This window comes from Ceratotherium simum, chromosome X, assembly GCF_057802395.1.
Source record: "Ceratotherium simum simum isolate JZ-2026a chromosome X, ASM5780239v1, whole genome shotgun sequence".
Classification (NCBI taxonomy): Eukaryota; Metazoa; Chordata; class Mammalia; order Perissodactyla; family Rhinocerotidae; genus Ceratotherium; species Ceratotherium simum.
The window spans coordinates 29,229,902-29,253,977 of NC_141940.1; the positions used below are offsets into that span (position 1 = coordinate 29,229,902).

Consider the following 24,076-nt stretch of genomic DNA (forward strand, 5'->3'; position numbering starts at 1 on the left):
ATCGCATGTATTGCTTGTACTAAGCGCTTTAAAATTTCCTTAACATATGTCTCATGGATTCATTGGATAGTGTTCTTTTTCTAAAGAAGATCGATAGATGCTGGCAAAACCATTGCAGACAAATGGTAAGCTGGAAAAAGTATTATATTTCAGCTAAATATTGTAGTTAAAAAATAAATTTCTTTAAATACAGGACTATTAGTTTTAAAAGCTTTGCAATAGGTGGACTGCCTCTATATCTGCTCTTGTTCTGAATTGGAAACTAATTTTGGTTGAGTTTTCTATTTTAAAACTGCAAGTTATGGGTAAACCAGCATTTTAGAATGACTTGCACCTTAGGATCATTTTAATTTTTGTCACACGTAACCAAAAAGTATTTATCTCATTAAAAAAGTTTCATTTTGTCTGTCTTGATGGATATGTCCCGCCCACTGTTTGATTACCTATGAAGGTGCCTGATGGTCCTGTGTTTTAGCTTATTCAGATCACAAGCTTTTCCTTTTTCTGTAATCTGGTATTATTTTATACCAGATATTCTGCAAATTAAAAATCTTAAAATCCGTCCCTCCCCACCCAAAACCCCACACGTGCACTTAAGGTAGCTTCACCCTGAACACTGTTGCTGAGGAAGAATGGTATGCATGTCCCCTTGATTGCCTGTTTTTATTTTCAGTTACTTGTTAAGTTGCCAAGGAGTAATAGAACCTTTTTAAGTGTCCCTTTTCTGGAAACTACAGCAAGGATTAAGACAATAGTATAGGTTAGTAAACATGGTATGGGTGCGTTCTCAGGTAAATATGTTTATCTATATGTTTGATCCTAGTAGTCTAGTATATATACGAGCAAACCCTGAAATTTTATTCTTATTTTATCAAGAGCAAGTATTTCAGCTTCACAAAGTATAAAAATTGTTTAATTTATTTTTTTTTCATTGGCAGATCATGATCAGGAGCATTTTTTTGTTTCTGGATAGAACTTATGTTCTTCAGAATTCAATGCTACCATCTATATGGTAAGGATGCCAGAAAAAAAATTATGAAAAGATTTGTTAGAAATCATAGTCAAATCTTAATTACACTAATGGAAGAGAGTAAGTGATACTGTGAATATTCTTCTAAAAACTCACATTTGGCTTCTAGACTTGTATTTATAGCAATTTTACCTTCTTAATTCTGTTTTGCCTATGCTAATATTGGAGATAACTAACATTCCCTGAGCATATAATAATTTATGAAGATTTTTTGTTAGTCAGGAGGATTAAAGTTTGCTCTGGACTAGCTGAGTGTGCATCATTTTGTTGCTGATCAAGAGTTCCCTCGTTATCTTTCAACATTATTACGGAAAATTCCATGTATACACAAAAATAGAATAGTATAATAAGCTCTTTCCCCACCATGTGCCTAGCATCTACCTACAGCGGTTGTCAGGGAGTTTACTGATTTTTGAGTACTGAAGCCAGGTGACAAATGACCAGTTAAGCACTTCTTTACCAGTACAGTGAAGACCATTTTATATCTTTGAACTACTTTTGTCTCTTGATTTGTCCAAGGAAGAAATCCACCAAAGGAAATAATACAACAAAACTTGGAAGACAGGAATTTAACTTCAGTTCTCATTAAAGACAAAATGAGTTTCCTGTGTACTTTAATCTAATAATACCATTTAGAATTAAATGTGTGGATTTTATCCTTTAACAATTGCTGCTTCAAAGCCTGGATCCCTAATTAGCATGTGGTGAGCAATTAAGCAAGCCTCTCCAGAAGTGGTATTGTTGTCAATTATTTTAGATTATATATTTTCTTTTATTTTAGGGACATGGGACTGGAGTTGTTTAGGGCTCATATTATAAGTGACCAGAAAGTCCAGAATAAGACAATTGATGGCATTCTTCTCTTGATTGAGAGAGAAAGGAATGGTGAAGCTATTGACAGAAGTTTACTCCGAAGCCTTTTAAGCATGCTCTCTGATTTGCAAGTAAGTTAACTACTCACTTACTACAGAGCTGCCTGCTATCCCTAGTTTGATGTTTAAAAATCATAGTGCTGTTCACATAGAGAACGTTCAGTAAATACTTAGTGAAAAAATGAACTCCTTTATTTTGTTTCCCCCTCCCAGATTTATCAGGATTCTTTTGAACAACGATTTTTGGAAGAAACTAACCGCCTCTATGCAGCCGAAGGCCAAAAATTAATGCAGGAAAGAGAGGTATTTAAACATCATGATTAATAAATTCACTGTCTCACAATAGACCTTACTTTATAGAACATAAACTGCCCTTTACATTTATCTTCCCAGCATTGTGGTGCTTTTCTTTCACTTAGGTGCTCCTTTCTTTTCTCTCTTCTTAAAGGCCAGAATTCTGGATCATATACTCTACCTATAATTTTACATATGATTCAACCCTGTCACATTTGACAGGGCTGCTCCCAGGATCTTTTGGACTTGACATTTTCTGAATGATTTATGGGGAGAAAAACAATAATATAAAAAACTATCTTTGTAGGTTCCTGAATATCTTCATCATGTTAACAAACGTCTAGAAGAAGAAGCAGACAGACTTATTACTTACTTAGATCAGACCACCCAGTAAGTATTACATGTTCAGCCTAATAGCCTTAACCTGTGTTGTTGAATCACTTAAGGCACTTTAGGCATCCCCAAACATGTTAGTTACTATTTTCATATGTGACTTGAGATTTAAGAATTGTTTTCATAATGCAAACTTCAAGTTGTTATTTTCCCAAGTTAAATAGATTTAACCAAGGATTTGATTGTTGGTTGTGTGTATGTGTTTAGGACATAATTAAAAAATAGTATTAGAAGCTGATGTGATCTTTGAAATCTTCAGGCCGATTGAAATTCAGTGGGTGTTTATCAGAGAAACTGTGCTTCCCTAAATATTACCAACCAAGGAGTTCCTGTAAGCAGCATAGATAACTTCTTTACCTTCCTAATAAAAGCAGAGAAACTTGGAAAAAGCCAACCACAGCATGACCATGGAAATACTTATTTCACGATGTAGATCAAATTCTGAAATATGCAGTGTTTTCCTTTTTCTAGGCCTAAAGTAGAGTAACTCTGAGCACCAATAAATTTATATGTAGAATAGGAATATTGACATTAATACAAATGAGGTATTTGACTTTTTTCCCCCCAGGAGAGGCTTTTTAAATTTTCAGCAAAGTCAAATGTCAGTCATTCTAAACTTTTTTTCCTTGTAGGAAGTCATTAATTGCTACTGTAGAAAAACAACTTCTAGGTGAACACTTAACAGCAATTCTTCAAAAAGGTAATTGGCAATTTATAAATAAGAAATTACTTTTAAATGGTAGCAGCAAACAAGTAGAGCGAATTTTTAAAGATTTCCCTTTTAAAAACTTAATAGCATGTGACTGCATTTCTGAGGATGGATACGATCCCTTTTCCCTGTTTATTACAGTAAACTTTCAGGAGGTGCCGCTTTTCCTTAGCTTAAAGATACAGGCACTGAGATGAGAGGGGTCCACTAACACCAGTAAAGAAACAGTAGGAATTTGGGAATTCTTGACTTAATTTGTAAGACTACAGTAAGGAAAGGCATTCCTTTTCACACAGATGTTTTTGTTCATAGCATATAAAACCAGGTACTTCTACTAATCCTAAGTGATCTTTGGAGTATACCCTGAATTTTACTTTGACAATGCCACAAATAGGCCAGAGTCTTATCTTTCTCTCCAGCCATCTTTTCTTTTGTATGAAATGGATATATTTTAGAACTTTAATGCAGTTACACCATTATTTCATTCTAAAAATCAAATATGTTAGAACCTCATTTAAACTTGGCCTATTAATGTATGGTTTTTGATATACCACAGGCCATATTCAATACTTTGATATATAGCTATGTACACTAATTAAAGCCAGATATAATATGGCTGCTGCATATATGAGGTATTTATAATGTGTATTTGTGTAAAGCAGTTTTTGTAAATTGGTTTATACATCTGATCTACACACATGCTAAGTGGCACAAACTGTTACACAATTATTTTTATTTAGACTAAAGTTGCCTATATTTAGTTTTCACTTGGAAAGGTGATTGTCTATTTGGGTTTAATTCAAAGCAAATCTCTGTATTAAACTTCACAGACTAGTCATAGTTCAGACCAGTATCACAATAATAATTTAAGTTAATTTGCATTAAAATATCTGACATTTTTGTTGACCATTTTTTAACATCAAAATGTTTGAAATTCAGGTTTAAATAACCTCCTTGATGAAAACCGAATTCAAGATTTATCTCTCCTGTATCAGCTCTTCAGTAGAGTTCGAGGTGGTGTTCAGGTTCTATTGCAACAGTGGATCGAATACATTAAGGTATTAACAATTAACCTGCCATTTAACCTGCTATTTTTTTTCTCTAATAGCTTATAGTCTATATACTCAGAGTACATATCAGCAAGCATTTCTTACTTGTTACATGCAATATTTTTTTAAGTAATGAGAGTTTTGAGGGCAACCAACCTGAGAATGATAGCTGTGTGGAAAATCAGCAATAAAACAGTTACCTTCTTGATGTCTGACATGATTTCTAGCTCCAATACTTATAGCAGTGAATGTGGAAAAAGAAGGAGGACGTTTTTGAGATCCAAAATTCCTTTCATTTCTTCAATCTTACACTGAAGCCAGATTGCCATTTAAAAAAAATTCAGAGCTGACTTCTTTAAAAGTAGGGAGAAGAGCGTAGAGACTTAACAATAATACCCCATTATGATATTGTATACCCAACAGTCATTTTTTATTTTATGATTATAGATGAATGGTATCCGTCTAGATGTTTTATCACTTTACTTTTTGTTTTTCTGACTTCAGAAACAGCTTTATTTGAATTTTTTGAGATTTTTTTTTTAAAGATTTATTTATTTATTTTCCCCCCAAAGCCCCAGTAGATAGTTATGTCATAGTTGCACAGCCTTCTAGTTGCCGTATGTGGGACGCGGCCTCAGCATGGCTGGAGAAGCGGTGCGTCGGTGCGCGCCCGGGCTCCCAACCCGGGCTCCAAACCCGGGCTGCCAGCATCAGCGAGCACGCACTTAACCACTAAGCCACGGGGCCGGCCCCTGAATTTTTTGAGATTTTAAAATAGATGTACCTACTTAAAATATGATTTGGGGATTGTTTTCATTGTAGATAATTCAGTTCTAGTAAAAAATGGTAATTTTTGTTTTTTAGGCATTTGGCAGCACTATTGTAATTAATCCTGAAAAAGATAAAACTATGGTTCAAGAATTGCTGGATTTTAAAGATAAGGTTGACCATATAATTGATATCTGTTTTCTGAAGAATGAAAAATTTATCAACGCCATGAAAGAAGCATTTGAAACCTTCATTAACAAAAGACCAAACAAACCTGCTGAACTTATAGGTATTTTTCCAGTCCTTTTTTCTGGTTATTTTATGTTCTTTTATTCAAAAAACTTCAGTTAACCTGAAGTTTTGACAGGGTTGTTTGTATATTAACACCTTATTTATTTGATGTTGCTTAGCTGATAGTTTCTAAGAACCTGGATATAAGGAAAAAGTCCTTCAAGCTAAGAACATCTCAAAGCCCACATGTCAAGAATGATATTTTCTTTGTAAGACAGTACATTGGACCCTATTTACTTTTATTTATAATAAGCTTGTTATCTGTTTTCCAAGCCTACAGCAATTTAGAGGCGGGGCAGGGGGCTATTTCCAGAGGCCCACACTTAGGGCTACAAGACATGATAGCTCGAAATTACAGTTGCCAGTGAAAAAGGAAAAACGTCCAGGACGAAAATAAACTTAATAATCTGGGCCCATTTGGTGTAAGGGTATGGTATACTGCAGTGCATCTCAGGTTTTCTCACCTAAGTACCCCTTAATGTCAGAGGAGGAAGTACCCTGAGAAGGTCTAGGGTCCTCTGCCAAAAGGATGAAATTTCGTTGGTTTATTACTTATCCTTAAAATTTTTGCAGTATTTTGCCTTCTACTCTATAACGTATCTGGTTTGTTTTAATACAAAAGTGTTTAAGGCTACTTACCGTCCGTGTAAAAGGGACACTCCAGAAGATGTGCCATGTCTTTCAATGGCTTTGATGATCCCAGCACAGGGCTATGTACACCACCCTCTCCTGGGTACCCATACTCCATTTTAATAAGCATCAGTATAGTGGAAAGTACATTAGATCTTATGCCAGAAGACTTGGGTTTGAGTTCAGGCTCTGTTATTAGCTCTGTTACATTGAATAAGTAACTTGATCTCCTTGACTTCGGAGACTTTAAAAAATGCATGTATACCTCTGAAGCATTGAAAAACTCAGTATATCATACTCCTGTTTGGGTGTGTATAGTGCCCAGTACCTCATGAATACCCACTATCACTAAACAACAAACATTTCCCCCATTTTAGCTAAGTATGTAGATTCGAAGCTCCGCGCAGGCAACAAAGAGGCAACAGATGAAGAACTTGAAAAAATGTTAGATAAAATTATGATCATATTTAGATTTATCTATGGTAAGTGTTTATTTTTGATTTAATATTTTTCTTTTAAAACAAAGCACTCAACAGAGAAACTAGCAAGTATAATCAACCTGGAGGGAGTATTTATTTGGGACTTAGAGATTTAAAATTCTATTATATTTCTTGCATTTAATTCATTGGAGTACTTGAGGAATGTTACTTAATTGCTTTGTGCTTTGACTTTTCCACTATTAAGAGCCTTGATTTTTGCTACTTGTTTTAATCTCTAGAGTATTGACGCTAAAGCTACCAGTCAACTAAAGCTTTTCTAAAGAAAAGTTAATGCAGTCTTAATTCTTTACAGCAAATAACTTTTGAAATGTCTGGTACAAAAATCTACCACTAATGTTTCTTGCATTTAACAAACTTGTATAAAATGTATAAGTTTAAATAACTTGGAGTAATGGTGTGATTTATTAGGCACTTTGAAGCAGTTCTGTCAGAACTTTTTATTGAAAAATTACGAGTTGTGTTTTATTTAACATAGGTAAGGATGTTTTTGAGGCCTTCTATAAGAAAGATTTAGCCAAGCGCCTGTTAGTTGGGAAGAGTGCATCTGTAGATGCTGAAAAATCAATGCTGTCCAAACTTAAACATGGTATGTTTGTCATTCTTTCTGTTCCTTTTCTTCTTTGATTTCTGAAGGAAAGAGTTAGCTTAATTTTTACTTTTTTCAGTTGATTGCCTCTTTCATCAATCATTGTTTGTTTGTATGATGAAAATGGAAATTAAGTAAGCTCAGGAGGTTTCCAATCTATTGTACATATCCAGAGCTGTTGCGTTTTTTTAAAAAATAAACCATTGTTCTTGTTTTAATTATTTGTATAAAAATTTCCCATTTATCTTATGCCTAAATAGTAGATAAGGTTACTACAGGATTAAAGAGTTTCACTCTGAATTAGTGGGGCATACACTTTGGGGTAAGGATTTCTTTATTCTTATGAATAGTTACAGATCATATTTCATGCTAAAGTAAGTTTTGCATTTCATGTTTTCAATTTTAAATTCTTTGTTTTTACCACTTTAAAATATTATGAATGTGTAAACATCTTTAATAGAATGTGGAGCTGCTTTCACCAGCAAACTTGAAGGAATGTTTAAAGACATGGAACTTTCTAAAGACATCATGATTCAGTTCAAACAGGTAAAAGTGAGTTAAACTCTTACTTAATTCCTCAAACTTAAATATATTTAGTTATCTCCTTGCTGTGGTTGTACTGAAGAGGATAAATAGAAACATGTATTTGATGTACATACTTCATAGCAACTTAGATGGTATTCACAGTAGAGAGAAAAATCCCCAATGAAATGTAAGTATATTTGACCTACTTCAGAATTTATTCTCAATATACACCCAAGATAACACAAAAATAGAAATAAAATGTATTGAACTGAAGTCAGGACAAGAAAAGCTGTAGCTAGATAGTGAGAACAGGGCTTTCTCCAGCATCTAATCACTGTTGGCGATTTGCATATTCAAAGCTGGCACTGGGGAGGGAGGGGAGGTGATAGAGTGGTTGTATAAGGCCTTTGAGGACATTGGGAGTGAAAAGCTAGAACCACAGCTTTGCAGATGTTGGTAGAAGGTGATTTTGAAATATTTAAGAGCATAGGTAATAGTGATAGCAAATTAGATTTTCCTCTCCTAGGGTTTTAGTAATGACTTCTTTATCGCTGTGTTGCTACAGTGGGAAATGAGAGTGGAAGACTCAAGAGAAAGATCAGAGTCAGTAGGATCATGGGTCCTATAGTAGCTACAGAATAGAGTTTTTCTGCTTTGCCCTTTCCCCTTCTTCTTCCTTCCCCACTTCAGGTCACCCCCTGCAAACAGGCAGTGGAGCAAGTGAAAAACCGGAGACTTGGGCTGGCTGGTGGGGTGAGGAATGGGGGTTGCTGCAAGGTGTTCCAATCCACATAGGGGTCTCCAAAGGTGGGGACTGTAGGTGGTGTGGGGGAAAGAATGGAGAAGAGATCCTATAATAGCCCAGCCATATGTGAGAAATTGTTTAAGTTGATAATGCCTCTAATGAGGTCACGTGATCCTTGTATGCCATTATACCAAAATGTTAACCAATGCACTTTTCTAGTGCATTTAATATAGGCTTCATTTATAGTCCTTTTAATGGTTGCCTTTTATTTTAAAGATGGTCAGTATTTGCATGTAATTTTATCATGGGGAACTTCTTTAATGGGTCATTATTATGACATGAAATGTATGCACTTTTACTTTTAAGATCTCAGTGTGTCTTTTGATCTTATTGTAGTATATGCAGAACCAGAATGTACCTGGGAATATTGAATTAACTGTGAATATCCTGACGATGGGTTATTGGCCAACATACGTGCCTATGGAAGTCCATTTACCACCAGAGGTAAGAGTTGCTGTTTAGGACTTCGAGTTATAAGCATAGAAATGCATGACACTTCTATTTTACTTGTCATCGAAAAACAGATAGTTTTTAAAAGTTTGTGTCAATAAGCACACCAGCACCATGCCAACTGTTTTAATATTTTACTCTTCTATTTATATTACTCTCGAATTTATATCATTAGAGCATAGCTAATGATGCCAAGTTTCTGGGTTCAGGGCCAATTTCCCTGACTCTTCTTTCAGTTCCCCAGATTGTACCCATCACTCTGCCCAGCTCTCAAAAATTCTTGCCCATGTGTCACCTGGGGGTTGGATTGCTGAGTGATGGGTGCTTGAGTAAATCCATCCTAACTCCTGGGGAAAAGTCTAACTCAGGACTGAAGCTTAGAAAACGGGTTAAGGGGGCCGGCCTGGTGGCATAGTGGTTAAGTTTGGACACTCTGCTTCAGCGGCTCAGGGTTTGCAGGTTCGGATCCTGGGCATGGACCTATGCACCGCTTATCAAAGCCATGCTATGGCGGCGTCCCATATAAAGTAGAGGAAGATGGGCACGGATGTTAGCCCATGGCCAATCTTCCTCAGCAAAAAAAAAAAAGGAGGATTGGCAATAGATGTTAGCTCAAGGCTAATCTTCCTCAAAAAAAAAAAAGAAAAGGGGTTAAGGCCTAGAGAGAGAGATATTGAGAATCCTCCATGGAGATGATCATGAAAGCCCAGGAAGTAGATCTCTCTCCTTAAGGAGAATGTAGGGGCTGGCCTGGTGGTGCAAGCCATTAAGTGCGCGCGCTCTGCTGCAGCGGCCTGGGGTTCGCTGGTTCGGATCCTGGGCACACACCGACGCACCTCTTGTCAAGCCATGCTGTGGCGGCGTCCCATATAAAGTGGAGAAAGATGGGCATGGATGTTAGCCCAGGGCCAGTCTTCCTCAGCAAAAAGAGGAGGATTGGCAGATGTTAGCTCAGGGCCAGTCTTCCTCACAAAAAAAAAAAAAGAAGAAGAAGAAGGAGAATGTAAAAATAGGAAGAAAGTGGCTGAGGCAGAACTTTGGAAAAGGCTCACATTTGGCACGTGGTAGCAAGAGGAGCCTGTGAAGGAAACCAGTGAAGAAGCACCAGTGAGAATAAGGAAGCAGCATGGTGCAGAGGCACAAAAGCCACTGGAGGTGAATGTTTCAGAAGGGAGAAGGATTAAATGTTGCAGAGAGATGAAAGAGTGTAAAGACTGGTAAATGCCATTAGATTTGGTAGTTGGGAGATCATTACCTTACATCAAAGTGGTCGGTGCACCTACTGGGTATAGTCTGAAAATTTCCGGAAATTATTACACATGAGGTGTAAAATAAACAAGATAAAGAGTAGTGAACGTGATATTGGATACAGAACTTAAATAAAACTTTATTTTATTTACTGTAGATGGTAAAACTTCAGGAAATTTTCAAGACATTTTACCTAGGCAAACATAGTGGCAGGAAACTTCAGTGGCAGTCGACTCTAGGACACTGTGTACTAAAGGCAGAATTTAAAGAGGTAAGTGGATATTCCCAAAACTTAGTTTTCACCTTCATCTTTGTTATTGAGGTCATCCTTCTTAACTTGAAGGTTTAGGCTACTTTATAAATTTATCTTAAATATCTGCGTAGCACAGTGATAACTTGTCACAGCTTTGTGTACATTATAAGAATGTGGTCTTTTCCACAGTTGATTGGTCCTGCTGCAAAACCAAAACCAGCAACCCTTTTCTCCTATCCTTTCCCCACCTGTGCATGCAGAATTCACACTGCTGCTTTTTGATAGGAAACTTCTTGTTGCTGGGAGCTAGAGAATAGAGTGAGCGTTAAGGGGAACAGTTCCCATACCTAATTTCAAAAATTTCCCGCAGCTTTTCATAACTAATCTGAATCAAACAAGTCAGAAACACATTTGAAATGGCGATTTCTTGCTGCTCGTGATAAATATCTGTAATGACACATAAGGCTGAGTTATTAATTTTCATTACTTTGTTGTTCTGTTTTAATTATAAGGCTGAAAAAAAAGACCTGTAGAAAGGTCACCCAGTCCTTCCTCTTATTTTAGGTAGGAGCACACCTAAATCCTACACTGAACATACTGGCTTTTCTGGATGTTAATCCATGTTTCTAAATCCACTAATTGAAAAATGCTTTTCCTGTAAGAGATTAGTTATTTGATTAATTTTTCATGTGTTTTAAAAAAAAATGATGGCTAAATACTGCTGTTTCTCCAACAGGGTAAAAAAGAACTCCAGGTCTCTCTCTTTCAAACACTGGTGCTGCTAATGTTTAATGAGGGAGAGGAGTTCAGTTTAGAAGAGATCAAGCAGGCTACCGGAATAGGTTGGTGTTGAATCAGTTGATTAGCAAGCATTATTCAGTGTCCACTACGTGCACTCCACTAGTTAAGAGCTCTGGGGGGATACAAAGGAATAATCCCTCTCCTCAACACACGTAATATAACCATGGGGAAAGGGGGAAATGACACTGGAAATAATTTCACAACCAATAAGTACCGATCTGTGGTGCTGACTAGGAGTGTGTTAGGAGTTCAGTGAAGCAAGAGATTACTGTGGACTGGCACAGTTGGGAAAGCCTTCATGAAGGAGGTGGGACTTGAGCTGGGCCTTCAAGTTTTAGTTAGGGAGAAGGCATATGCTGCAAAGGGAAATACTGTGAGAAAACGCTTGGAGATAGGAATGAGCACAGTGTGGGCAGGAGTCATGAAGAGTTTAACTGCAGCATAGAGTACAGTCGTGCGTCACTTAACAATGGGGATGCGTTCTGAGAAATGTGTCCTTAGGCAATTTTGTCGTTGTGCGAATATCATAGAGTGTACTTACACAAGCCTAGATGGTATAGCCTACTACACACCCAGGCCATGTGGTACTAATCTTATGGGACCTCTGTCGTATATGCGCTCCATTGTTGACTGAAACATTGTTATGTGGCGCGGGACTGTCATGAGATACAAAGTTAGATAAAATGGGTAGAGCCTGATCATGGAGAGCCTTATGAATCTAGCAGATAAAACCTACATTGTAGGGTCTCAAGTGTGTAACATAATGGAAGTGACTTATTTGGACATCTCATCTGGAATCAATAGACAATATGGCAGCTTAGAGGATGAAGAGATTCCAGTCCAGAAGCTAGTGGGGTAATTCAGGCATAAAGTGATGAGGGGCTTAGACTAGAATGAGGCCAATGAGAATGGAGAAGAGACATCTCTAAGGAAGCAACTACTAGGTATGTGGAGGATGAAGGAGAAGGAAGAGTTAAAAGATGATTCCAAGGTTTCTCACCAGATTAGGTTGGTAGCTTCACAGGTAACAATGGGAAAGAGCACAGTTTTATGGGGAAGATGATGAATAAAATTTTGGACATAACCGGAGTTGGTGATAATAAAACAGCTAGGTGGAGGTGTCCTTTAAATGTGGGACTGGAAAGAAGTGAGATGTCATTTCTGAAGATTTCGTAGTTATCCACATAGAATGATAATTGAAGCCTTTAGAGGATGACCAGGAAAAAAGCCATTGTATAGGACAAAGAGGAAGTTGTTGATGACCTTGGGGGGAAAATGAAGCAATTTTAATAGAGGGATGGATGGAAGCTAGATTGAGGTTGAATGTAGCTGTTCATGTTGATCTAGTAACAAATAACTAAGCGAGCGTTTCTTCTTCAGAGGATGGAGAATTACGGAGAACACTGCAGTCGTTGGCCTGTGGCAAAGCTAGAGTTCTGGCGAAAAATCCAAAGGGCAAAGATATCGAAGATGGTGACAAATTCATTTGTAATGATGATTTCAAACACAAACTTTTCAGGATAAAGATCAATCAAATTCAGATGAAAGAAACGGTATTTCTTTTGCATTCTCCTCATCCTAATGCACTGGAATTATGTGTGTTCATAATAGAAAATTTTATGTTTATAATACTAACATTAACATTTTTTGTACCCATATGTAGCTGAGTATATTTCATTATTTGATTTTTAAGTTTTTTTGGAGGGAGGTACACACAGTTGGACCTGATACTCAACATAGTTTTATATCCTGCTTTTTCTCTTTAACATTAAATCTTTAGAATTTTTCCGTGGCATTAAATTTTTTCATAAAATGACAGGTGGCCACACAATATTCTTTTTCATGACTATTATAATTTATTCAACCAACATCCACCATTGGGCAATTAAATTCATAACTTTTTAGTATTGTAAATAAAACTGCAAGAAACATCTTTGTACCTAAATCTTAATCTCTTTGAGCTTTCCTTTATGATGTTTTCATGGAAGTAGATTTTTTGGGTAAAAGAATGGGAACATTTTAAGAGTCTTAATATGTAATGCCATATTGTCTTCCAGAAAGGCTAGACCGATTTACACTGTCTAGCAGCATGAGTGCCTCTCTTAATGGTGCCCTCGCTAGCGCTAAAGATGATATATTTTTTAAATCTTTGCCAACTTGCTTGGTGAAAAATCTGAATAATTTAGTATTTCTTTGATTAAAAGTGAATATTTTGTTTGTTTTTGCCATTTGAATTTGTAAGAGACTTTTACTAAGAAAACCATCAACTGCAGCATTTGAAACCAGTTGGTTTCCATTCAGTAAGGTTTAATGCAGTACTTGAGGAAATGTTTTAATGTGGGGCAGAGGTCAGTATCTCAAACAAGTTCCTGTCTTATTCACATTCACATCAAAGATGTGATAATCCCTTAGAAGATTATTGTGTCCTTTTAAAACATTCATGCTGTATCAGAAACTGACTACAGAAAGCCCAAACTGTAGTTTTAATTAGGTGCTAAAGATGAACATCTTTTCTTTAGCATTAAAATTGTTAAACTGACTCCTAAACACCTAAATTGCTGTTAGTCTTGAATGAATATAAGCACTACCTGTGCGTTTCTGATTTGCATATTATAAAATAAAAATTAATTTTTAAAAAATGTTTGACTCTACTTAGCTTAGCTAGTTATCAGTACCATGCTTTGAGTCACAGGTCAGAGTCAGTCACTGTCACAGATAAGCTAATGTCATACGGAAATCTTGTCAGTCACCCCTTGTGACACATTTAGAAGATTTTGAGGACAGAGTAAAAGAAAATGATAAATTCTGCATTAGCCATCTCTACTTCTAGAAAAGCAACTGAAAGATGGTATTTTTCTCTTAACTAATATTGGCATTACTTCATTGGTGCAGGGCAATATAATTAGGACAGAAAGGAGTTATGTGTGTAGGGTTTTTTCTGTCATTGTCGGTATTTATAAGATTCCTTTGGATAATTCAGTATATTAAAGCATTAACAGTGTGTCATATACACAAAATGTACAGTTTGTGTAAGTAATCAAGTTTCACTTCAGGTACAATTCCTAAGTTTAAAACTTTTTTGTTAGGTTGAGGAACAAGCAAGCACTACAGAAAGAGTATTTCAAGACAGACAGTATCAAATTGATGCTGCAATTGTTCGAATTATGAAGATGAGAAAGACACTTAGCCACAATCTCCTTGTTTCAGAAGTGTACAACCAGTTGAAATTTCCAGTAAAGGTGGGTACTTCTGTATTTTCATATTGAGCTTGTTACATATAAAAGAGAATATGTTAGATTTGCAGATACGAATCTTACAAACATAGATTAAAGCCTCAAGATCATTTGGAGGGACAAAAGTTTTAATTTCTCATGCTCATATATATGATTCAAAAAAAAACCTTTGTTGGCATGTGTGGGCAGCTGTGACAAAAGGGGAAAACAATTTATAAAAGCCCTTATACTTGAAAGTTTAGCTGCTGAATGAGTCTTTGAAATTTTCAAGATCGTTTACTATATTTCTTTTGAGCTTTTTTTTTTCCTCCTTGAAATACATTGGTATTTGACAGATTTGGTTATTTTAAATGAAGTTAAATCACCTGTTTAGTTAGCTTATATAAGTGTCCATTAAAAACTATACAGATAACTAACCATCATTAGGGATCTTTTTGAAAAGTTTAGCGATAGTTCTGGCAAACTAAAATTGATCATTAAATGGACACATTCCAATGTAAATGCCCAATAATAAAGAGGCTTAGACAGTGTGGTGTTGTACTGGACTGTTGAACAAGGTTTAGAAGATTCCCAAATCCTTATGATGATAAACTATTAAATGAGTTTGGATAGACTCTTGGCTGTTAGGGTTCTCATGAGCTTTGGGCTTAGGCAAATCACTTCACCTTGTTGAGCTTGTTTCCTTGTTTGTAAAATGGGCTTCATAATAGTACTTACCTCATAAGATTATTGTAAGGCTTAAATGAGATAATGTAGGTGAAAAATTTAACACTGGGCCTGGCACATAGTAAGTGCTCACTAGCTGTTAATTCTGATAAAGTCGTCTTTCTTTCCTCTCCAAACATGATACTGCCTTGTCATTACCACACTCTTAACCCTCATGCTCTGCCTAGTAACCATTTCACTTCCAGCCAGAGAGATCACCGAGGCTAAGCAAGTTAGAGGATAACTATAATAAATATTGTGCTGATATTCTAGGTCTCTCACCATAATTAAGAGAAAGTCATTTTGATTTTCAGACCTTGGAATTACTGGGTAAAATTACTGGCTGAAATTTTGGCTGCCCTATCAGACTATTTTCCCTCTACCCCTCTTGATTGAGTGGCTATTTTACGTAATCTGGAAAACTGTCTATTAGCAAGCAAGATTATAGTCTTTTTATAGGCTAAATACAAAAGACAGTGGAATTTTGTCATCTAAGAGCTAAGAATGCAATCATGAGGACAAGCTATAACCTTTCTCGATGATTTTTAAACCACAAGTAGGATTTAGAAATCCAAATCGTTTATAGTACGTAACAGTTAATTCTTACGTTAAAGCTGAAATACTAAGATCTGAATTATGAGATGATACTTCACTTATCAAACCATTTGTTGTAGTATTCTTGTAAATAGTGATTTCACTAGTAAATTTTTTATTTAATTTATAAAAATGTAACCTAACTTTGAAAACTATCTTTAGCCCATAGTAAAGGTCTACTTATCTTCTCAAACTGTTTTGGCAAAACTAAATAGCATTCTGTTTCCCTAAATTATAATGTGTTCCTCATGTGAAATTAGGATAAGTTAGTCTTTTGTATTTAGCTGTGCAGAGAATAGCTGGTTCTTAGAAGACCTTTTTTTTTTTTGAGGAAGATTGGCCCTGAGCTAACATTTGTTGCCAGTCTTCCTCCTTTTTTCCTTCTCCCCAAAGCCCCAGTAGGTACTTATATGTCATAGTTGTACACCCTTCTAGTTGCTCTATGTGGGACACCACCTCAGGATGGCTTGATGAGCAGTGCGTAGGTCTGAGTGCAGGATCAGAACCGGCGAACCCTGGGCCGCAAAGCAGAGCGTGTGAACTTAACTGCTACACCACTGGGCCAGCACCCCTAGAAGACCTTTTTAAAATAGAAAAATAATAGAAAGTATCGTATAGCAATATGGCAAGGTGTGACAGTATATGTGTAATATAAAAACATTTCTTAACCTGGTTTATTTTCATTACTTTTATCTTTAAAAATTTAAGAAGATTTAAAAAAATAAAAATTAAAAAAATTAAGGAGAACACATTAAATCAGTGAGCCAAAACTGTTCTTTTTTTTTGATGGGGTGTTGGTAAATGGGCTTGAGCCAATGGTTATGAGCTTTGAACAGAAAATTTGCCTTCTCTTACAGCCTGCTGACCTTAAGAAGAGAATAGAATCGTTAATTGACCGGGACTACATGGAAAGAGATAAAGAAAATCCCAACCAGTACAACTACATTGCGTAAAATGTTGGCCTTGGAGCATTGATGTAATAAGCAGTAGCCAGTGGATAAACTAACCTGTTGATCCTCTATTGTCTGACTTCTTTTATACTACCGATGACCAAATGAAGCAGTGTAATGGAAATAGTTGAGTGGACTTTTCCAGTGGTTAACATGCCCATTTAAAGAGTAATACTTACCTTTAAGAAGAATGTTGTTGAACTCTTTGCATGTTATTTAGTATGATGTGCAGAAAACTCTTAAGAAAGTACCTGGTCTTCATGATTCCTCTTTGGAACTGGGGAAGAGGTCCCTATGGCTATTAAAAAAGGAGGGGGGATTCTTATACACCATTAATTATGAAGCAAAAGGTTTATTTGCTTAAAATGTCATTTAAAGATACTTAAACTGCATGCAAACTTTATTTACTGTACAGAGTTCTGGATGTATTTATCAAATAGAAAAACCACCCTGGACTTGGTTGTTCACTTGTTTTGTGATTTCCCTTGAAAAGAAAAATAAGTTGTGATAGCTATTGATATTTTACTAAGTAATGTTCTGTTACACTGAAAGGGATCTTTTAAAAAAACTTATTTGGAAACAAGTTTTCAAGTAGAGGGACAGTTGCTTACATAATCTCTTATATATACACATCCTAAAATTTTCCATTTATGACTCTGGGATGTGTATATGGCTTAGCCCTGAGTTTACCGTGCTGATTAACAGGTACTTATAAAAATAGCTGAAATAGAAAATTGCTGATCAGTTGTACTAGAAGAACATGGTAGGAGAGAAAAATCCAACTTCCTTCATATTAAAAATGAATACAATACGAACATCGCAAAAGAGACCAAAACCGACGTTTTGTAAATTTTTACAGGAACAAAAGTTCATCAATTAGTTTTCAACTTCCTTTAATGTTGTTTGCACAGTTTTGTCTTTAACTTGGACCAATTGTAGATTGTTACAGGCGTCCTAGGATTTAGCATTCCTATTTTCTCTACCAAAGTTTATTTTGGAAGCACCCCAACTCTTTTGTTGGTGAATGAGCCTTTCCTGTTCAGATGTAAAAGTCCTTCCTGGTTTTCCCCACACACCCCCTAGCTGGGAATTTTGAATTCTGTTTCATGCTGATCTCATTCCTTTCAAAATTGCTTAAAGACAAGAGTTCTCATAGCCACTGGACACCTGCTTTTTAGGGGAGTGTCCTAGAATTGTTCATACATAGAAAATAGCAAAAGTTTTTTTCTTCAAATTAATAATGTGAGTAAAAGGATTCTCTTTACCATCACTGGTTTTTTAGTTTTGTGTGGCTTTTTGTTTTTTGAGGTTTTTTTTGCTTCCTTGTTTGTTTTTCTTTGAAGCTCTGAAGGGAATTGATCTAGGAGGAGAAGCAGAAAATTTTGTTTTGATTTTGTTAAAAATAAGAACAGCTTTAAGGTTTATTTTTTTCCCCAAAGCCCCAGTAGATAGTTGTATGTCACAGTTGCACATCCTTCTAGTTGCTGTATGTGGGATGCGGCCTCAGCATGGCCGGAGAAGCAGTGCGTCGGTGCGCGCCGGGGATCTGAACCTGGGCCGCCAGCAGCAGAGTGCGCGCACCTAACCGCCAAGCCATGGGGCCAGCAGAACAGCTTTAATACTTTTTGCAACAGTATATTTCTTTGACTATTTGGAGCCATTAGAAAGAATACCTAGATCCTAACCATCAGCTGAGGAGACATTGGCTCTTGTGTCTGCTGTCAGTTGTTTTCTTGAATTCTCAAAGACCTGTGACCAGTTATTAAAACAAGTTGCCTGTTTCTCTCTTAATTGCATCAACTTGCACACTGTTGTTTAACAATATGTGGTATTTAGAATGCCTTCCTAATTCTTTTTGAGCAGCCGTTGCCTATATTTTCTCAACTCCTCCCTGGTTTCCTTACATGAGCTCATCTGACAAGAAAATGCAGCTATCGTTTGCTGTCTCTCTGTACTGGACCATTGACTTCAATGTTCTAACTCATCCCTGATGGTCTCTGAGATACGTAGACTGTTCTATAAGGCTTGATAGTTACACTCAAGGAATTTTTAGGTAGAATTGGTCCTGTTATGAGGAGACTCTTGGTGTTACCTTTGTTATCTTGAAAGCTGGTCCCTTCCCTGAGGCTGTTAATTTTTTGAAAACTTGATGCTGTTTCAGCTGAAGAATTGGCAAGACTATTAAAAGAAGTTGAGGGGAGCTGTTTAAGAAATTGACAAGTCATTGCAAACAACATTGGATAATTGTGATTTTTAGTTCGTGTTCTGTATCAGTTGAATTTTTGTGCTCTTTTCCCTGTGTACGTGGTGGTTCTATTTTTCTCCAATAAAACTTTTATTTAAAAAAAGTTTGTGGAGAAGATCTTTAAAATTCAAATATTTTAAGAAAGTTAAACCATAGAACTTAAAATCTTCCTAATTTCTTTTAATGAATTCACATTTGTCAGTTTTGATATTTTTTAAATTTCTCTTTTTATTTTTGTGGTGGTGTGGTGATAATGCTATAGGAATGTGGAGGAGGGTATGGTAAAGGATGAGTAAAATTCCCAGGAATCCTCAAGGTGGGTATTTATTCTTAAATGTCATATTTTAGAAAAATCAAGTACAAGTATAAACATTGTTTCATTCAAATCCTCAAAGTCAAATAGTTTCATAAAGTCACTATGAAACTAGTCCAGATTTAAGTTGAGGGGAGAATGAAAGATTAAATATACTCTTGTTTTAGTCATGGCACTTGATCTGCCTTTTCTGTTAATATGAATTCTGGGCCATATACTCTAACAGTAAGATGCTCCTCAAGAACCTTACCAAACCAGAGATCAAGAAGATTTTTTGAACCCAGTTCCAGAGTCTGTTGAACTGTCTTAACATGATGTTTAGCCATACTCTTGAAATTCTTATCTTATACATATGTGTACAGTTCAGGAAATCAGTTTATTCTGTTAGACATCTGTGTCTCAAGATTTTCAGAAGTTGGTTTTTTAATCTTAGTATCCATAAATCTTTTTTATATTAGCTGTTTTTTGTTTGTTTTAATGACCATTCTGTTTAATGCTGTGAATGACAGGAGTGTTATAAACATGTTCTGTTCTCTCATCTACATAAAATTGCCAAACCAAATTGTTCATTAAAAAGAAAAGAGCAGTACTAGTAGGAATTTGCATAATTATGCTTTATATGGTATCCTTGCTAATGCTTCATTAATCAAGAATTTTCAGTTTCCAACAAAAAATTTGCTTTACATTTGAATAGTGAAGAGATTTGTTCACCTGAAAACACTTGGTTCAAATTTAACACTTTGTTCAATTTTTTTCCTTTTTCCTTGCTATTAAAGAGTATTTCTTTTTTTGAACAGGCACATAATATACTTCTATAATTAATCATCCTTAGAATTTATGTCTAGCATAGTAAAAAAAAAATCTAACCTTTCTTTTGTAGAACCTTTTATGTTTGATGTAGAATATAAGAATGTGCTGCAGAGACACATGGGAACTTAATAGTTTTGCAAGCTATAAAAACAGATCTTCCTCATATCCTCAAATTCTTATAATAAAGTCTTTAATTATAAGACTTTAATTATAATTAATTATAATTTTAATTATAAGACTACTTCTTTAATTAAAAATTTTTATTGTAAAATACACATAACATAAAATTTATCATTTTAACCATTTTAAAGTGTACAATTGAGTGACATTTAGTACATTTACTGTTTTGTGCAACCATCACCATTCTTTAGTTCCAGAACATTTTCATCATCCCAAAAGGAAACCCTGTACTCATTAAGCAGTCACGCCCCATTCCCCTCCACGCAGCCCCTGGAAAACACTAATCTGCTGTCTCTCTCTGGATTTGGCTAGTCTGGATATTTCATATCAGTGGAATCATATAATATGTGACCTTTTATGTCTGGTTTCTTTTGCTTAGCATGATGTTTTCAAGTTTCATCCATGATATAGCATGTATCAGCACTTAATTCCATTTTATGGCTGAATAATAGTACATATATACCACATTTTGTTTATTCATTCATCAGTTGATGGATATTTGGGTTGTTTCCTCCTTTTGGCAGTTGGTAATGGTGCTGCTATGAAGATTTGTGTACACATAGCTGTTTGAGTTCCTGTTTTCAAATCTTTGGAGTATATACTCAGGAGTGGAATTGCTGGGTTATATGGTAATTCTATGCTTAACTTATTGAGGAACCGCCAAACTTATTCCATAGCAGCTGCGTGATTTTACATTCTCGCCAGCAGTGTACCTGGGTTCCAATTTCTCCACACCCTCATCAATACTTGTTTTCTGTTTTATTTAATAGCCATCCTAGTGGGTGTGAAGTGGTGGTTTTTGAATTGCATTTCCTTAATGACTAATGATGATGAGCATCTTTTCATGAGCTTGTTGGCCATTTGAATATTTTTTTTGGATAAACATCTGTTCAAGTCCTTTGGCCATTTTTTAAATGGATTGTCTTTTTGTTGTTGAGTTGCAAGAGTTCTTTATGTATTAGAGATACTAGACCCGTATCAGATATAATGGTTTGCTAGTATTTTCTCCTATTCTGTGGGTTGTCTTTTCACTCGCTTGATAGTGTCTTTTGATGCATGAAAGTTTTTAATTTTAATGAAGTCCAATTAATCTATTTTTTCTTTTGTTGCTTTTGCTTTTGGTGTCACAGCAAAGAAACCACTGCCAAATCCAAGCTAATGATGATCTACTCCTATGTTTTTTTGTAAGAGTTTTATCATTTTATTCCTTACATTTAGATCTTTGATCTCATTTGGGTTAAATTTTGTACATGATATCAGGTAAAGGTCCAACTTCATTCTTTTGTATGTGGCTATCCAATTGTCCCAGCACCATTTGTTGAAGAGTCTGCTTTTCCCCATTGAATAGTGTTGTCACCCTTGTTGAAAATCAATCAACCTTAGCTCTATGGATTTATTTCTGGACTCTCAATTCTGTTCCATTGATCTATATATCAATTATATCAGTACTACACTGTTTTGATTACTATAGCTTTTTAGTAAGTTTTGAAATTGAGAAGTGTGAATCCTCCACTTCTTTTTTAAGACTGTTTTAGCTATTCAGGTCCCTTGCTATTCTGTATGAATTTTAGGATCAGCTTTTCTATTTCCGCCAAAAAGGCCACAAAATTGAGATTTTGATAGGGATTGCGTTAAATATATAGGTCACTTTAGGACTATTACCATCTTAACAATATTAAGTCTTCTAGTCCATGAACACATGATGTCTTTCCTTTTTTAAAAAAACATTTGTTTTAGGTCTCTTATAAATTTCTTTCAGTAATACAGTCATGCATCGCTTAACGATGGAGATACGTTCTGAGAAATGCATTGTTAGGCGGTTTCTTTGATGTGCAAACACCGTAGAGTACACTTACATAAGCCTAGATATAGCCTAATATACACGTGGGTACTAATGGTACTAATCTTATGGGACCACCACTGAAAGTATATATGGTCCATAGTTGACTGAAACGTCATTATTCGGCGCATGACTGTATTTTGTACTTTTCACTGTACAAGACTTGCATCTCCCTGGTTAAATATATTCCTATGTATTTTTGTTCTTTTTGATGCTGTTGTAAATGGAATTTTCTTAATTTACTTTTCAGATTGTTCATTGCAAGTGTATACAATTTTTGAGTGTTGATCTTGTACCCTGCAACTTTGTTGAATTTGTTTATTAGCTTTAATATATTTTTGTAGATTTTTAAGGATTTTCTATATATAACACCTTTGTTGTCTACAAATATAGTTTTACTTTTTCCTTTCCAATTTGAGTGTGTTTTATTTCTTTTTCTTGCCTAATTTCTCTGGCTGGAGCTCCCAATATAATGTTGAGTATAAGTGGCTAAAGTGGACATCCTTGTCTTGTTCCTCATCTTAGGGGGAAAGCTTTCGGTCTTTAACCATTGAGTACGTTGGCTGTGGGTGTTTCATAAATAGCCTTTATCATGTTGAAGAAGTTCCCTTCTGTTTGTAGTTTCCTGAGTGTTTCTGTCATTTAAAAATGTTGAATTTTGTCAACTGCTTTTTCTAAGTCAATTGAGATAATGGTGGGTTTTTTCCTTCATAAATTGGTGTAGTCCATTGATTGGTTTTCATGTGTTGAACCATTGTTGCATTCCTGCCATAAACCCCACTTGATCATGATGTATAATCCTTTTGATGTGCTTTTGGATTTGGTTTGCTAGTATTTTGTTGAGGATTTTTGCATCTATATTCATAAGAGATATTGGTCTGTAGTATTTTTGTGGTGTCTTGTTTAAGCTTTGGTATCAGGGTAATGTTGGTCTAATAGAATGAGTTATGAAATGTTTCTTCCTCTTCTATTTTTTGGAAGACTTTGAGAAAGATTGATATTTGAGAAAGATTTGAGAAATATTCTTAAAGAAGAAAGATTCTTCTTTAAATATTTAATGGAATTTACTAGTGAGGCCATCTGGTCCTGGACTTTTCTTTATGGGAAAGTTTTTTTGTTTTTTTTTTTTACTGATGTCATAATAGTTTATAACATTGTAAAATTTTAGTTGTGCGTTATTGTTTGTCAGTCATCATATAAATGCATCCCTTCACCCCTTGTGCCCAACCCCCTAACCCCCTTACCCCTGGTAACCACCAACTACTCTCTGTCTGTGTGTTAGTTTATCTTCCACATACAAGTGAAATCATGCAGTGTTTGTCTTTCTCTGTCTGGCTTATTTTGCTGAACATAATACCCTCCAGGTCCAACCATGTTATGCAAATGGGACGATTTTGTCCTTTTTTATGGCTGAGTAGTATTCCATTGTGTATATATATACCACATCTTCTTTATCCAATCATCAGTCAAGGGACGCTTGGGTTGCTTCTACTTCTTGGCTATAGTGAATAATGCTGCAGTGAACATAGGGTGCATAAACCTCTTTGGATTATTGATTATTGATACCCAGTAGTGGGATGGCTGGATCATAAGGTATTTCTATTTTTGATTTTCTGAGGAATCTCCATACTGTTTTCCATAGAGGCTGCACCAGTTTGCATTCTCTCCAGCAGTGAATTAGGGTTCCCATTTCTCCACAACCTCTCCAACATTTGTTATTTTTTGTCTTGGTGATTATAGCCATTCTAAACAGGTGTAAGGTGATATCTTAGTGTGGTGTTGACTTGCATTTCCTTGATGATTAGTGATGTTGAACATCTTTTCATATGCCTATTGGCCATCTGTATATCTTCCTTGGAAAAATGTCTGTTCATATCCTCTGCCCATTTTTTGATCGGGTTGTTTGTTTTTTTGTTGTTCAGTTGTTTTATATATTATGGAGATTAACCCCTTGTTGGATATATGATTTGCAAATATTTTCTCCCAGCTGGTGGGTTGTCTT

At 35.7% G+C, this 24,076-nt stretch overlaps 1 protein-coding gene across 2 annotated transcripts in view; it reads left to right on the forward strand.

The window, feature by feature from the left end:
- Positions 1 to 19,843, forward strand: part of CUL4B (cullin 4B) — a 32,851-nt gene extending 13,008 nt beyond the window's left edge. Inside the window, exons 5-21 of one of the 2 annotated variants that reach the window (XM_014792817.2) lie at positions 56 to 125; positions 939 to 1,012; positions 1,812 to 1,974; positions 2,116 to 2,205; positions 2,504 to 2,586; positions 3,222 to 3,289; positions 4,238 to 4,356; positions 5,212 to 5,404; positions 6,414 to 6,518; positions 7,012 to 7,122; positions 7,583 to 7,674; positions 8,789 to 8,896; positions 10,308 to 10,421; positions 11,140 to 11,245; positions 12,585 to 12,757; positions 14,291 to 14,443; positions 16,594 to 19,843. In XM_014792817.2, coding sequence (XP_014648303.1) covers positions 56 to 125; positions 939 to 1,012; positions 1,812 to 1,974; positions 2,116 to 2,205; positions 2,504 to 2,586; positions 3,222 to 3,289; positions 4,238 to 4,356; positions 5,212 to 5,404; positions 6,414 to 6,518; positions 7,012 to 7,122; positions 7,583 to 7,674; positions 8,789 to 8,896; positions 10,308 to 10,421; positions 11,140 to 11,245; positions 12,585 to 12,757; positions 14,291 to 14,443; positions 16,594 to 16,689 — 1,918 coding nt within the window. In that variant the 3' untranslated portion in view covers positions 16,690 to 19,843. The remainder of the gene's footprint in view (positions 1 to 55; positions 126 to 938; positions 1,013 to 1,811; positions 1,975 to 2,115; positions 2,206 to 2,503; positions 2,587 to 3,221; positions 3,290 to 4,237; positions 4,357 to 5,211; positions 5,405 to 6,413; positions 6,519 to 7,011; positions 7,123 to 7,582; positions 7,675 to 8,788; positions 8,897 to 10,307; positions 10,422 to 11,139; positions 11,246 to 12,584; positions 12,758 to 14,290; positions 14,444 to 16,593) is intronic. The other variant, XM_014792818.2, reaches the window with a different exon arrangement.
- The last annotated feature ends 4,233 nt before the right edge of the window (positions 19,844 to 24,076 follow it).